The sequence below is a fragment of the Arvicanthis niloticus genome, chromosome 13 (assembly GCF_011762505.2).
Source record: "Arvicanthis niloticus isolate mArvNil1 chromosome 13, mArvNil1.pat.X, whole genome shotgun sequence".
NCBI classification, from domain to species: Eukaryota; Metazoa; Chordata; class Mammalia; order Rodentia; family Muridae; genus Arvicanthis; species Arvicanthis niloticus.
Window position 1 is genome coordinate 32,110,490 of NC_047670.1, and position 17,046 is coordinate 32,127,535.

The window sequence follows — 17,046 nt, forward strand, 5'->3', positions numbered from 1 at the left end:
GTTCCCACCTCTTGGGACTATCCTTACTCCCTATCTCTACTGCCTAGGCCTTTGCAGAGCCTGAGTCCTTGAGTCTTGTCTTCTCAGGCCACTCCAGGGTCTTGAATTTTCTCTTAGTCCTAGAGGCTAGAAATCCAAGATTAAGCATCATTGGTGTGCAGATCGTGACACTCTTCCTGTATCTTCAGATACTTGTCCTAATTTCCAGACATAGTAGATTAGGACCCATTCTCCAGACCCTTGGATCTGCCTCTGACTTCCAACCCCAGCTCTTAACTCCATCTTTAGAAACCCATTCCCTAAGTAGAGTCACAGAATATTTGGAGTTAAAAAGGTGGGGCTGGAGAGATGGCTCAGCGGTTAAGAGCACTGACTGCTCTTCCAGAGGTCCTGAGTTCTATTCCCAGCCACCACATGGTGGGTCACAACCATCTGTAATCGGGACCCAATGCCCTCTTCTGATGTGTCTGAAAATAGTTACAGTGTACTCAGATAAATAAAATAAATTTTTTTTTAAAGTCAGTTGAGGAGGCAGGTATGAATTTGAGGAGAACACTGTTTGGTCTGTATAATTGGGTGTCTTAGTTACGGTTTTTATTGCTTCAAAAAGACACCATGACCAAGGCTACTCTTATAAAGGACAACATTTAATTGGGGCTGGTTTACTGGTTCTGAGATTCAGTCCATTATCATCATGGCAGGAAGCATGGCAGCATCCAGCAGGCATGGTGCTGGAGGAGCTGAGAGTTCTACATCTGGTTCCAAAGGTAATGAGAAGACTGAATCTCTCAGGCAGCTACAAAGAGGGTCTCAAAGCTCTCCCTCAGCATGACATACTTCCTCCAACAAGGCCACACCTCCTAATAGTGCCACCCCCTGGGCCAAGCATATTCAAAATATCACAGTGGGATAGCAAAAACAAAAAAACAAAAAAACAAAAAAACAAAAAACACCTAAGTCTTGGAGATTTAAGTCTAGAATACTCCCCACTTGGGACAACTTTTGAGTTATCAAAATCCATTCAAAGTGGGTTGGAGAGGTATGCTATGCGTAATCCTGGTGCTCAGAGAGGGTAGAGGCAGAAGGATTGTGAGCTCAAGGCCATCCCTAGCCACCTGGGCTATAAGAGGCTCTGCCCTCCTCCCCCACAAAAGGTGGGGATATAGGTCAGTTGGTATAGTGCTTGCCTAGCATACTGAAAATCAGGCCTGCTGGTATATACCCATCCTCTTAGGAGGGGAGGTAGAAGCAAGAGGCTCAGAAGTTCAAGGTCATCCTTAGCTACCTATGGATTTGAAGAGTAGTCTAGGATACATGAGACCTTGTGTCGAAAAGCAAAGCAAAACAAAAATTAGACAAGAATAGGATCTTTCTCTCTCTATCACTCTCTTTTTTCTCTTTCTCTTCTTTCTTTCCCCTTCTCCCTCCCCCTTCCACCTAGCATTCTCTCTCTCTCTCTCTCTCTCTCTCTCTCTCTCTCTCTGTGTGTGTGTCTCTTTCTCTCTCTCTCTCTCTCTCTCTCTCTCTCTCTCTCTCTCTCTCTCTCTCTGTTCTTCTCTCCTTCTCTCTCTCCCCCACTCCCACCAGGCTTTCTTCTTCTCTCATCTACACATACCACACACACACACACACTTTTCCATTGAACACCACACACCAGCCCTTCAGTCTCTTACGTTAGAACTATTCCTGTGAAGGGTCCCTCTGCTGGGTTTCTGCTAAATCTCTTCATGGTTATGGATAGAGAGTCTATTGACACTTTCCACTTTACAGATTGGGGTGGGGGTGGGGAGCCCTTGAAGCACTTGCCAGAACCATACAATTCTTTATGAGGCATACTCGTGTTTTCTAAGACAGTTCAGAGCTGTTCAGAGGATGCATTATGATGCATATAAATCTGATGAGTGGATTGAATGAGGGGAACTTGACGGTCATTGGTTATTTGAGAAAAAGAAAGAAAATGCAAGGATGATTAAAAAAAAAAAAAAAAACGTAAATGGCAGAAACCTTAAAGAAAAGGCAGGTCCATGATTCCTCTGTGAAGTCATCGAAGGGGAGGGGCAAGCTGCCCCAAAGCACTTTCCTCTACTAAGCCACCAGCCTGGAAGTATGTAGTATGTATGTATGTATGCATGTATGTATGTATGTATTTGCCCAACAGCTTTAATCAGTTTCTGTATGACTTTTCATTTATACATCTCTAGCTGGAGGCAGCTTGATGACACTCAGGGACAACAATGGGCCTCAGATCTCATTTTCAGGACTTGTTAGCTATGTGGGTTTAGACAAGTCATTTAGCCATAGGACCTAAGTCTCTGCTGTAAAAGAGTGAGGGTAGTTCTAACTTCTGGTGGATTGTTGTGACCATTACATGAGTTAATCACTGTAAGATGGTCAGATCACCTTGTGGTAGCTACTAAGATTTGCTATAGTCTGTTAGATGTGGTAGCACACGCCTCTACTCTGTGGTAGAAACATGAAAATCAGGAATCCAAATCAAGTTTCAGACCAGTCTGGGCCCCACGAAACCCTGTCTCAAAAAGCAACCAACCAACAAAAACATAACTGAGGTCCCTAGTGGAGAAAAAAGAAAATGGCCCCAAAGAGGAGCGTGTTGGTCCATATTTTCTGACGAATGCTTCTATTGCCTAGACGTCTCTAACAGGTCACTCATGGCCATATATGAGTCTTTAGCATATGAATTAGTGGATGGATGCACACAGATCATATGTATGTATGTATGCATATATGGACGACTATGCATGATCTCTGATGAGCAGCGGGTCCCAGCTGGATGGCAACCTTCCACCTATTTATATACTTCTCCATGGGATTGATTTGATTTAAGAATTCCTTTCGCCATCAACATTCCTCAAGTTCTTGTTCATCTTTTCAGGCTGCGGCTCCATGAAGAGAAGGTTATTAAAGACAGACGGCATCATCTCAAAACCTACCCAAACTGCTTTGTTGCAAAAGAACTGATCGACTGGCTCATTGAACACAAGGAGGCCTCTGACCGAGAGACGGCGATAAAACTCATGCAGAAATTAGCTGACCGGGGCATCATTCATCATGGTGAGTGAGGCGGCACTGTCAAGGTGTGGAGAGGAAATGATAGGTGAGAATTCTATCCCTGAACCATCAAGGCTGGGCTGGACAGGAAGTAAAGACTCATGAAGAAGTAAGAGGGAGGAGTGCTAGCATCCGAAGAGGCAGGAGAATCTGGAGTTCAAGGCTCAGCTAAATTTTTGGCTAAATAAATAATGAGTTTGAAGCCAGTCTGGGCTATGTGAGACCCTGTCTCCACAAGATCAAATGATAGATAATAAGCAAACATTTTACTTTAAATTATGTCCTTAGTACCTCTTCCCAATTGCATCCATCCTCCATGAGGTACTTGGGTTATTTTCATATGCTTTTCTAGACTGGGTGTCATATTTGAGCCTTCATGTGGATGCATGTTTACTCTTTGCAACTTGGTCAGCATGCTGTATGTTGAATTCACCAGTGTAGATAGTCTATTTCTCTGAAATTATTTCTTTTTTTTATGTTAGCAGGAAAACCAAGAGGTTTCTATATGACATCCCATAAATGTATGCCACTGCAATTTGTTACCATAGATACCCCCCACTGTTCATACCTGTTCCCCCTCCAACCCTTGCTGATTCTTCTTCTCCCTCTAAGTTAGTTGACCACATCTGTCTTCTCATCACACATATTCATGATCTTCTCTATCTTTTCCCTCCTTAAAGAGCTCTTCCCGGATACCAAGAGCCTTACCCCTGGCTGCTCATTTTGCTGTTGTATGCATGGTGTGCCCTGTATGGGCCACTGTAGCCTTATCTATTAGGCTAAGGGACATTTTGGCTGTCTATAGGTCTTGACTGTTATTCTCTGTCTTAGTCACTGACTATTGCTGTGAAGAAACACCAGGACCAAAGCAATTTTTCTAAAGGAGAGCATTTAAGTTGAGCTTGCTTACAGTTTTAGAGGGTTTGTCTGTGATCATCATGACCAGGAGTGAGCGAGCCTGGTACTAAGAGCTTTACATCCTGATCAGCAGGTGGAAGGCACAGAGACAGACACTGGGCTTTTACAACCTAAAAGCCCCCACCCCCACCCCCGTGACACACTTTCTCCAAGGTCACACCTCCCAATCCTTCCTAAACAGTTCAGCCACTGGGGACTAAGCATGCAAATATATGAGCTTATGGGGGCCATTATCGTTCAAAAACCATGACACCGTCAAAGGTTCAGTGACCATCCCGAACATGTGTGCGCTGGCTAGTTTTATGTTGGCTTTCTACCAACTAGAATCCCCTAGGAAGAGGGAACCTCAATTAAGAAAATGTTTCCAGGCTGGAGAGATGGCTCAGCGGTTAAGAGCACTGACTGCTCTTCCAGAGGTTCTGAGTTCAATTCCCAGCAATCACTTGGTGGCTCACAACCATCTGTAATGAGATCTGATGCCCTCTTCTGGTGTGTCTGAAGACAGCTACAGTGTACTCACATAAATAAATAAATCTTAAAAAAAGAAAGAAAGAAAAAAATGCAAAAAAAAAAAAAAAAAAAAAAGCCGGGTAGTGGTGGCGCATGCCTTTAATCCCAGCACTTGGGTGGCAGAGGCAGGCGGATTTCTGAGTTTGAGGCCAGCCTGGTCTACAGAGTGAGTTCCAGGACAGCCAGGGCTACACAGAGGAAACCTTGTCTCAAAACAAACAAACAAACAAAAAAACAAACAACAACAACAAAAAAGAGATGTGCTGCAACACCCATCCAAAAAAAAAGAAAGAAAGAAAGAAAGAAAGAAAGAAAGAAAGAGAGAGAGAAAGAAAGAAAATGTTTCCATATGCCCTGTGTGCCTTGTAGCTGTGGACACTAAACAGAAAAACAAGATATGTAGGATAAAGAAGATATTTATCAGAGTGTGCTCAGCTGTTGTAGGCTGTTGAAAAACAAGTCTCTTGTCAGGGTATATGGCTCAAGATGGCTGCAAAGCTGATAGCCGCTTTCTGCTACGAGTCGGCTTCCAACACTGTGGTGCAGTTTTTTTGTTTGTTTGTTTTGGGTTGTTGTTGTTGTTTTTTGTTTTGTTTTGATAATTGGTGTGAGCAAGCCCAGCTCACTCTGGGTTGTGCCACCCCTGGCTGGTGGCCTTGGGTAGTATCCAATGAAGGTGAACCATCCATGAGGAGCAACCCAGTTAACAGCCTGCCTCTGCGACTTCTGCATCAGTTCCTGCTTTGCTTGAGTGTCTGCCCTGACTTCCCTCGGTAAAGGGCTGTTACCTGGAAGTGTAAGATGTTCTAACCCCTTTCCTCCCTAAGCTGTTTTTGGTCATGATGTTTTATCACAGCAATTGAAACCCCAAGACCACATGTCCTCAAAGTCTCAACCTGACCTAGACACTTGCACACTGGTGTTCTTTTAAGCCAAGGTACATTTCTTCTTATTTTTATTCAATTTCCACTCACTGTTAGGTGTTCTATTTTCAAATAACCCAATAACCCTTCAGAGAAGCTTCTGTTTCTCAGAGCTGGGGGCCTGAGGAATCCTCCGTCACTCCCACTGAAGTTCTCCCTAACCCTGCACGTGCCTAGCATCATTTTAGTCATATGCTAAATTTCTCTTTATATCACTTTTGATTTTTTAACAAAAGGATCATACTATGTAGCCCCAGTTGGCCTCAAACTAGTGTTTCTCTGTCTCAGCCTCCTAAGGCATTACAGGCGGATGCTACGCCATCTTGCTTATTCACTTTCTTTGATGCTCATGCTGTTCCAGGGTCATGCTTATGAAGATGTTGGGATGGATGCTGGTGTAGCCGCCCGCGGCCACAAGTCAACTGGATTCACCTGAAAGGGGGGCTGGGAATGAAAGGGGAAGGACGGTGAGAAGAGATGAGGCCAAGACAAAGTTCTCTGATCAAGGCCCAAAGCTTTAATGTTCAGCTCTCAATTTAAAGGGGAAGACCCAACCCACAACCCCTCCTGGTTTCAGATGGGTGGGATAATCCATAGTCAGTTCCAGGTCACTGAGGAGATGTCTCAAGGCAAGCCCAGGGGCAGTTCTGCTTCTGTGTTCTGGGCAGCCAAGGTGGGTAATTCCACCTAGATCCTGTCACTTGACCTTGTTGTGGTAAACAAGGTCTCTCCAGGCTTGCTCATGGTGGGGGGAAGGTACATGCTGGAGTGAATTTTGGGAGCCTTTCAGCAGGATGATGATGGTAGTGGTGATACTAACAGCACTGCTCTTTCTGAGGCGCTGTGCTGAGCATGGTCCCTTACTGTAGATATGTGTGATCAAGGGTTCATCAGAGAGTGGATTTTTTTTTTCTTAATCTTCTGTCCCTTGTGAGATTTTCATTTTCCTCTCTGTGTGTTTTGTGTTTCAGTGTGTGATGAGCACAAGGAATTCAAGGACGTAAAGCTCTTCTACCGCTTTAGAAAGGATGATGGGACTTTCCCACTGGACAACGAGGTGAAAGCCTTCATGAGAGGACAGAGGCTGTATGAAAAGTAGGTCCACTGCCATCTTGACTTGGGAAAGGGAAGTGGGCTCTATTCTTTTGCTTGATTATTTATTTATTTTTGAGAAAGGACCTTATGTTGTATCCCAGGCCTGTGTAGTCTTAGGATAACCTTGAATTTCTGACCCTCCTGGCTCTGTCTGCTGAGATTCCAGCTGCACATCATTATTCCTTCCTTGTTTTATGCAGTGCTGAGGATAGAACTCTGGGCTTTATGTGTACCAGGAAAGTGGTCTATCAACTGAGCTGGAGCAGCCCATCTGTCTACCTTTTCCCATGTCGACCTCAGTGTGGCTCTCCCATGTGGGTGGGTTACATAACTGTTCCTTTCAGTGGGAGAGGATTCTGTCACATAGTCGCCTCTCTCGTTGCCAAAAATTAAAGTTAGCTTCATAAGATTCGTGATACTTTATCAAAATCATATTCCCTCTACCTAAGACAATCGAACAAAACTCCAGAAGTGAAAACAGAAGAGCACTGTTTGATGTTTTCCATCAAGTGATGCCCATGGCCTTTTCCTTATTTGATAGGTGTGACTGTTGCAGAATCTGAAGATTCAGTCTTGTACTAGCTGTGCACAGGGGAAAGGTTAGGGTCATGTCAGGCAGTCAGTGCTGAGTGCCCTTCATGGAGCAGGATCTTTGGGGACCATATTTTAGCTTTCAGGAAGCTGAAACATACCATATACAGCCTAGGAGTACTCAGTTGGCAGGTCTACAGTCTCCCAAGAGGTATGTCTCGGAGCTGGTCTGCTTTTCTTTCGCCTCTAGCTTTTCCAACCACCTTTATTTTTATCCAGGGCAACGTTTTGAGAATGGAGCTCGGAAGCAATGCCATTCCTTAATTCTGGTTGTCTTGCAAAGCTTTGGACACCCTGAAAAATCCCTATTTGTCACGTAAAAGATAACACAAGTGTCACCAGCTCCGTGGCAGGTGGGTGTAGGGGTTACAGTGAAGATCTAGGAAGTCAGACAAAAGAACGAGAGGATTAAGAGCTTAGGTTCAATCTTAGCTGTGAATATGGGGCTTGCTCATGCTTCACGCACCCTACCACTGACATGTCTGCCGGTTTTTGTATCCCTTCCAGCCTAGCCCACCTGTGCCTTGCCAATTATGTGATGAATATTTGATGAAAAATATGAATAGGGACCAGGGATGTGTCTCAGATGTACACAGTTGCCTAGCATGTATAAGACCGAGGAGGAAGAGGGAGTCTGGCTTTGGTGTTTTGTTTGGTTGGTTTTGGGTTTTTTTGTGAGTTCATCAGTATTCCAGGACTCTCTGTGTCTGCCATATACTTTCTAGTCATTAATACTCAGTGGTCTCAAATTCCAAGTAAATTTATTTCTCCAAATTCCTTGTGAAATTAGCACTGGGAAAAAGAAATTTAATACGCATTTAACCCTAAGTGACCCAGCTCTGGTCTCATAAACTTTGGCCACTGCTTTTGATTGCTGGATGTTTGGAACAAATTTTGGGACATTTGAAATGGTGTCTTCCGTTATATGCATTTCCCCTTGTTTTATGGGTGATCTTTCCATGAATTTCAGCACAGTTGTCATTATATAAGTTTAAGATACTTTTATAATATTAAAAGTAAATAGTTAGCAAGCCAGCGGTGGCGCAGCGGTTAAGGTAGCCGCCTGCAGAGGGCGAGCCCGCGCTCTCTCCCGGTTCGAGTCCTGCTTTCGCAGTGTGACTCCACCTGAGTTTAATGGGGGAAAAAAAAAAAAAAAAGTAAATAGTTGCCGGGCAGTGGTGGCGCACACCTTCAATCCCAGCACTTGGGAGGCAGAGGCAGGTGGATTTCTGAGTTTGAGGCCACTCTGCACGCTGGTCTACAGAGTGAGTTCCAGGACAGCCAGGGCTACACAGAGAAACCCTGTCTTGAAAAACCAAAAAAAAAAAAAAAAAAAAGTTGGTTATATATTCAGAGACTTTATTTTTTTATATATAATTAAAGGGATTTTTTTTTTTTTTCAGTATTTTCTCTAGAATACTTCATTGGGAGGATCTACAGACAGACGTAAGCATGAGATCCTACTTCAGGGCCTATATCCCTGGTATACTGATAATAAGACCTGGTTTGGGTCTGGCCTGAATACCTCCTTCCTGAGAATAAGCTTTCAATGTACCAGAAGGCACCATGCTAGCTTCCAAAGGAGGGAAGCAAACAACCAACAGTCCTACTCAACTATGACGCTGATGACCCACATCAGCAACCAGCATGGCACCTAACCTAAGAGTGCAGTAGTGGCAAACATACCTTAGCAGTAACCAGCGGCTCTCTACTTGGTACTCACAAGAGGGAAACCATGCCTGGTGCTAGAAGCCTAGGTAATTACTCATTGCCAGTGAAGTCATGGCTACTGGGGGAAAATCTACAATCAGTAATTTACTAAGCCAGCATAGTCCCTAACTATAAACTATAATGTATAAACATTTGTCCTTATACCCACAGGTAAGTAAGTGTAGTCCTTACCCCTCCTCAAGGGTAAGGACTTACTTCTCTTTGCACTAGATGAAGACCACTACAGAAAACCACAACCAATCAAAATGCAGAGTTGTGAATCCCAGTCCCAATGGGATATGTCTACAAAACGCTCTGCACCTAAGACTTGGGGGACACTGCAGAAGATGGGGCAAAAAAGATTGTAAGAGCCAAAGAGGATCAGGGTTTGTGTTTCTAGTAATGTCAGAATCTACCTCCATAAATTGTCACCAACATGGCAACATGACTGTCCAAATGTGAGCTGAGCAAGGATGATGCCAGTGAACACACCCAAGTAGACAGGGAAAAACTCAGGAGACACAAAGAACTAGACACAACCCTACACAAAGAACTATCATCAATGGTGGAAACCTGGGAGTGGGAGAGGTGGTCCTCCCCAGGGAAAAGAATGCCAACTGGTTGTGGTTGTCCAGTTTCAACTGGTCAGCCTTGAAAACATCCGTACAAACCACATCATGTGAACTGAGAAGATCATATTTATAAATAAGATGTATGTACATATACAGGTGCAATAACAATGGAAGAGGAGGCCATAGGTTCAAAGGAGAGTGGGAGGTAATACATGGAAGGATTCGGAGAGGGGAAAGGACAGGGGAGAGTGTTGAAATATTATAATCACACTTAACCAGCTGATGAAGAGCACACTTTTATATTAACCTTGATTTTCTCTTGCAATCTAGGGATGGCTTCTCTATTCTAATTTCACCTGACTTAATGTAGAGTTCAATTCCCTCTACATCTGGTGAATAGCCTGTTTGTCTAGTTGGGTTCTTTTGTTGTTATCCAAAGGACCTTACTGTTCTCAGCAGTAAGAATTTCTCTCTCCAGCCCCCAGCCTATTTATCCTGCATGGGGCTTTAGGCCTGACTGAAGAAGGTAATGGATAAAGGCCCTGAGGTCCGTGGGTTCCCACTGCTTTTTTTTTTTTTTCATTTTCTCTTCTAAGTGAAGAGGAACCAAAGGGAGAAGCCATCGCCAGTGAGGCAGTGTCCTTCTGTGTGTCTTATCTTCTCCACCATGTGTCCCAGGATGGTCCTTTTGTTCTTTCTCAGTGCCTGGCACAGTAAGTATTGTTCAGTGAACAAAGGGCTTTCCGTGTTGTGTTGCTGTGAGCGTCTGCCCTGCTGGCATGAGAGAGCCGCTTAATGACAAGCGACAATAGCCAGTCTGTTGTCTAGTCACCTTGTCTGGCCTCTAGAGCTTACAAAGCATCCGATACATCATTTGTTTGGTTTTCCTTACAATTTTCAGTGATATACCCAGCAGGCATGATTAATTCCACTATAATACTAAGGACATGAGCTATAGAACAGCTGAAATGGTTGCTACAGACTCCCAGATAGGGAGGTAGAGATGTCTACCTTCTAACACTTCTAACACTTCTGGCTGGAGAAATGGCTCAGCGATTAGAAACACTTGCTGCTGCTCTTCCAGAGGAACCAAGTCTGGTTCTCAGTACGCACATCAGATGGCTCACAGCTGCCTTTAATTTTCATTTCAGGGGACAAGACACCATCTCTTGGTCCCCTCCCCTGGCATCTGTATGTTCATGACACTCACTACACACACGCATACATATACATACACACACACACACACACACAAACACCTAAAAATAAATAAAATATATAAATATTTTGGTGCGGGGAAGGGGACATGCACTTACAAGGGGCTAGATGAATAAACCTGTCTGATGTAACTGATATGGAAGCCAGAGGTTGGCTTCGGGCATCTTCCTCAATGTCTACTTTCTTCTTGGAGATTGTCTGTCACTGAATCTGGAGCTCATAGATTGACTAGACTGGCTGCCCAGCAAGTTCCAGGGATCCCCCGTCTCTGCCTTCCCAGTAATGAGATGGCAGACCCACCAAAGGGACCTTTCACATGGATTCTCTGGCAAACATTTTCCTGCTAGCCTCATCTCTCCAGCACATCTTTAAACCTGTCTTCTTCTGTTTTTACCTAGCAACACTTTTTAAACCGAGGCTGGTCAGTTTGTTACTTGAGTTGGTTACTTAGTTAGGCTGTTTATTTTGAGACATTTTATGTAACCCTAGCTGTCTGGGAACTTACTATATAGATGAGAATGGCCTCAAGCTTACAGCCATACTCCTGCCTCTGTCTCCCAAGTGCTGGCATTATAGGCATGAACGCAAACGAGTATCTTCAGTTCTACCACTTGATTCAAATTTTAGCTTGCAATATTTTCAGCCATTTGGCAAACTTGTAACAAAACATTCTTCATTATGCTATGGACATTCTTAGTTTAATTGTGCTGCATAATTAGTGGGTTTCATGGAATCTTGTTGTTTTTTCTTGTTTTGAGGCAGAGTTTTGTTTTCCAGATCAGTCTATCCTTAAACTCATATTCCCTCTGATTATTAGATTGATATATATGTGCCACAGCACATGTACAATATAGACACTTTTGAATTTTTAAATTGAATTTTATTTTGTCTGAGACAGGGTCTCTCTATATAGACATGACTGTCCTGGAACTCGCTATTTAAAACAGATGGCCTCAAATTTCGAACTGCATCTTCCTCTGCCTTCTTAGTTAGTGCTAGAATTAAAGTCGTGTACCACCACGCCCAGCTGCTATGTAGTCTCCTATAAGTATTCTTGCCTTCGTGTATTTGAGCTATGCAGTGATTCCAATATTACTGGGTTAACAGTCATCTTTTACCATAGTTTATGTGGGCAAGATGACGCTCATACCCATGTTAAGAAATGTTAATCTCCAACTGAGATTTTAACATACTTGCCTGCCAGCAAGTTTGCCATAGCCATTCCTGGGTGCACATAGATGATAAGAAACCCCAGGTCAGGACATGACGGCCAGCTTATGCCTCTTTGCAATGACAGTGGACAAAGTACCACCGTGGTTTGGTCCCTGTAAATCACACCATGGCTGGCAGTTGCATACCCACTGCCAGGGTTGTGTACAGCAGAACCCTAAGACGGAGGGACGTGAAGTTTTCATGATGTCTTCAGGCCACCATGCCATCTATCCTGGAGTGAGACACTCTGTTTTCAGACTAGCAGAAAACAAATGCACCTTTTCTGTTGGAGAAACGGCATTGTCTTTCTTTCGGGTCTGTTTGCTTTGCGAACAGCCTTGAGAAGCCAGTCTGAACAAAAGCTGCATCAGTTTGCAGGCCTTGAGGAAATGTGAGAGGTTTGGAGGGACTCTCTCCTAATGGCTACACTGCACAAATTCTTTGAATATTGGGGCTGACCACTAGGGAGCAATAATTATCCCTCAAACATTGTTTGTTTGTCTTTGTTTTGAAATTGGTGTTAGCCAAGCTAGCTTGGTACTTTGTATGTAACCCATCTGGCCTCAAACTCACAGTCCTCCTAACTCTGCCCCCCCCAAGGGCAAGGATTATACGAGCAAGCCATCATGACCCTCTCCATACATCAATCATATTTCTGTGTGTGTTCTTCACAAATACCTCACATGTTTCACTGCTCAATTATTATAAGTAAAAATGATGTTATAAATGTGAAATCTGCCAGCACTTGGGAGGCAGAGGCAGGTGGATTTCTGAGTTCAAGGCCAGCCTGGTCTACAGAGTGAGTTCCAGGACAGCCAAGGCTATACAGAGAAATCCTGTCTCGAAAAAACAAAAAACCAAACCAAAACAAAACAAAACAAATAAATGTGAAATCTGTAATAGATATATAGCACTTGAGAAAAGAATTTGATGTTTAAAAGTGTGTACGTGTTGTTGTTGTTGCTGCTGCTGCTGCTGCTTTGTTTTTTATTGTGTTTAGGAAGTAGGGTGTCACATAGCCTTGGCTGTCCTGGAACTTACTACAAAACCAAGGCTGGCCTACTGCTCTGTTCCCGATTTGACCTTCCATCTGCTGGCATTACAGCATTCACCATCATTCCAACAAAAAGCTTTTAAAACTTTTAAAAACCAGAGTTTTTAAAGGGCTGTTAGGCCATGGAGATGTCAGTGATCTGTGCCACCACCTGAATGATGCTGATGTTCATGGTCACGCAACTGCCAGAAACCATGTGGCAGTGTATAATCCATGCTGTCACTGACTATAAAGGGCAGGCAAGCGGGCCGTGGTGGCGCACACCTTTAATTCCAGCACTTGGGAGGCAGAGGCAGGTGGATTTCTGAGTTCGAGGCCAGCCTGGTCTACAGAGTGAGTTCCAGGACAGCCAGGGCTTGATACAGAGAAACCCTGTCTCAAAAAACCAAAAAAAAAAAAAGGGCAGGCAAGCTTCTTTTGCAGCGGTATCAATGACTATAGACTTGCAGCTGAGACTGAGAGACATTGAAAACGTCTGTTGCATCTTCTCTTCCCTACTGCCACCCCCCAAAAAAAAAGAGAGAAAGAAAGAAAGAAAGAAAGAAAGAAAGAAAGAAAGAAAGAAAGAAAAAGAGAGTCTAGACAGGAAGCCATTGAAAAGAACTAAGAATTGTGAGACAGATGATGAAGTGTAAGCTCTTCCCAGTTGATGACTTCTGGTAGGGAAGGACTATTTTCCTTAAGGGGCTGCCCAATGGGACTTTGACCTTGTTCCAGTGAGTATATGGGCAACACAAATTAAACTTAGGTTTTTTTTTGTTTGTTTGTTTGTTTGTTTTCCTTTCTTCTTTTGTTTTTGGGGAGGTCACAAAGGTGGGGGCTGGACCTGCAAGAACTGGGAGGTGAGTGTGAAAGGGGTGTGTCATGTGAAATTTCCAAATAACCAATAAAAATATTATGTTAAAACAATGAAGCCAGATGGTGGTGGCCCACACCTTTAATCCCAACACTCTCGAGGCAGAGGCCGATCTCTGAGAGTCTGAGGCCAGCCTGGTCTACAGAGTGAGTTCTAGAACAGGCAGGGCTTTTACACAGAGAAACCCTTGTCTCAAAAAGAAAAGAAGAGAAGAGAAGAGGCTATCCCCTCTTCATATAGTATTTAAAAACATTAGAACAAAAATTTAAGTGGTCTTGTTGCAGGAGCCACAGGCCAATAAGCCTAGATATGTGTTTAAATACTTTACCATATTAAGAGAAAATTATATATTTAAAATTTAAAAAATGAATTTATTTACTGTTTTGGCCAAAACTGGGGAGAAAGTCTTAGTCTGTCTCTCTCTCCCAAAGCTGTTCAGAGTCAAGAATTTGGCTTTGTTTTTATTTTTAGTTTTGCGACAGGAACTCATGTGATCTGTCTGGTTCTGAACTTGCTATGTAACTGAGAATGACCAATGAACTTCAGATTCTCTTGCTTCTGTTTCCTGAAAACTAGAATTACAGATATTTACTACCACCATACCTGGTTTCATGTGGTGCTAGGCATCAAATCTGCCTCCAAGGCTATGGTTTATATGCTTGCTGCTGTGTTTGGCTTTACGAAGAGTTCTGAGGATCCAAACCCAAGTCCTCATGCTTGCATGGCCAGCACTTTTCCCAAAGAACCATCTCCCCACACCCTATAATAGACTTTTAAGTGAGCCTGAGAAAAGTGTCACTTGGTTTGTGCCAAGTGGTTTTAGAAATCACATTTCCCTCCTTTAGGAGTGATGCCACCTTCCCCCTGGTGTGATACTCCATTACATTAGAGCTTTGTTAATATGCAAATCAGGCGACAGCCATCTGTGCTGTCAGAACTCATCAGACCTAGATTGTCATCTACAGATTTCTAGCTCTGGATGATTGTTTAGAAATGACTTGATTTAAAGGTAAACAAGTTGCCATTTGACCAAGAAACCAGGTCTGGAAAAGTGTGGAGAGTTACTGCTAACTTCCACTAAATGCTCCTCCCTCCCCCCCATGCCCTGTAGGTACTTTTTCTGTGGTTACTTTCAATTTGGTAGAGAGGGGATTGGGATGGGCTTCAGGATTTCTGCAATCAAAGGAAGATGGGCCCGAGTTCCTCTGCTGTTGGGACCCCTTTCTAAGTCTGTTTTCTTATGTGTTATGGGAAGAGAGTGCCCAACCCCCACTCAGCCTTGTTGTGCGGACCAGTCTAACATAGCCTCAGCTACAGTAGGACTTTTGTATTTTAACACACCAGGTGTTTTTCTGTGTATATTAAATGTAACCTAGTATTACCCAAGATGAGATCGGCCCTCCCCCATTTTCCAAGGTCTCAGAGGCTCCATCAATGGGGGGCACTTTCCTCAGCTCCCTTGACATTGTTGAAGGCCATGTTTGTGGACAAACATCACCCTCCTCACACCTGTGCTACAGGCCCTAGATAACCCTCTCCCATTGAGACTAGGGGTGTTAGTGATCATGACCAACCCAGTTGGCTAGATCTGAGCCCCATAATTCCTCCATGCGTCCCTGAGCCCTGCTCCTGGTCTTAATAACTCCTTTATTATAAACTGCCTTTCTGTCTGTTTATATTGCTATGTTTGTCCTGTGTTTATTTGAGAGTGTCACATAGGCCTGGTAGCTCCTAACTCAATGTGTAGTCTCCTTGAACATGACCTAATAATCCTTCTGCCTCCATCCCTCATCTTCCAGCATCTATCTCCTGGGTGCTGGGATCAGGCTTAGGCCACCATGCTGGGCTATAAACTGCCCTTCGTTAGTGCATATGTACGATCCTGCTGCCTCCTAACCTGACCCAGGTTGGTGGATCCTGAGATCAGAAAGGAGTTCCTAGCTCCTTCCAGTTAAGGAGGGCTGGACTGTCTATTTCCTTCCTATAAATGGGAAAGTCACTTGTTTGTAGTCTTTTTGTCTATTTGTCAGCTGTTTGTGCTTTTGCTGATTATATATCTAACGCATGGTACACTGACTACTGTTGACACATGGTGCTCTGGCTGGCCTTTTTTTTTTCTGGATTATGAATTTAATGGGCCAATGATGACATTTTTGGTTCCTTGCATCTCTGCTGTATCACCCCTTGGTTCTGCAGCAAGCTCTCCAGGGTAACTGTACTGTGTCTCGTGTTTTAGTCTGTTTGGCATAACTGGAAACTCCAAGATCCTATGATCTTGAATCCTCATTATCTAATGCAAATACCCTCCCCTATTTGTGGAAAAGGTAAGTAGATAAACCGGGCAGTGGTGGCCCACGCCTTTAATCCCAGCATTTGGGAGGCAGAGGCAGGTGGGTTTCTGGGTTCGAGGCCAGCCTGGTCTACAGAGTGAGTTCCAGGACAGCCAGGGATGTACAGAGAAACCCTGTCTCAAAAAAAACAAAACAAAACAAAAAATAAGTAGATAAATATATGTGCTGGTTTCATTTAAGAAAGGCATTCCCCCCCCCCCCCCCCCCCCCCCCCCCCCGCAAGCTGAGGGATAGTCACACTGGACTGGAGTAAACAAGGAGTTTCCCTACTTTGAGACCACTCTGTTCAGACTTACTCCTTGCAGGCTCTGCTTATGAATATTCAAAAGCTTTGACTACTAACCAGAGCCAGCCCCACCCTCCATGGCCTTGTTATACTTTGGTGGAATCCTAGCTATTGCTCACGTGATTCCTTTGATTTTCTAACTTCCCTAGGAAGGAGGCGTAACTTTCCTAGTAAGGAAAACGACTTAGAGGTGGGCAAACTAAAACACCCAAGTCTTTCTGTTGTTCAGGACTGATCCTGGGGCCAGCTATACAACTCAGAAAGCGAAAGCACTTGTGGTGTGGGCCTAAGGGCCAGGGTTTGATTCCTGCTACTTACATAACAGTAGAAGAGAGAACCCACTCCACAAAGTTGTCTCTTGACCTCCATGTGAATACTTTACATGCGTACCTCTCAGGCCACAAATACTAAATAAAATGAACAACAGCAGAAAAAGTTATACTGGCCAAAAGTTGCTTACAGCATAGGTTCATTTGTTTTTTCAAAATTGGAGTAAGAAAAAAAATTAGCATGAGAGTCCTATACCCACCCCTTGGGCATATATCTTGTTTTCTTAAAACCCCAACTCTGCTTCATACTAAAACCATGAGAGTAACAATAATGATCATGTCAATGATAATTTTTAAGAATTAGATTTGCTTGCAGGTAACTGTGGAAGCTGATGACCATATCCAGGGTGCT

The 17,046-nt window shown here is 43.7% G+C and overlaps 1 protein-coding gene across 1 annotated transcript in view; it reads left to right on the plus strand.

Annotated features, from left to right (window-relative positions):
• Positions 1–17,046, plus strand: part of Deptor (DEP domain containing MTOR interacting protein) — a 128,729-nt gene that overhangs the window by 33,121 nt on the left and 78,562 nt on the right. Inside the window, exons 2-3 of the mRNA XM_034516923.2 lie at positions 2,894–3,072; positions 6,392–6,515. Coding sequence (XP_034372814.1) covers positions 2,894–3,072; positions 6,392–6,515 — 303 coding nt within the window. The remainder of the gene's footprint in view (positions 1–2,893; positions 3,073–6,391; positions 6,516–17,046) is intronic.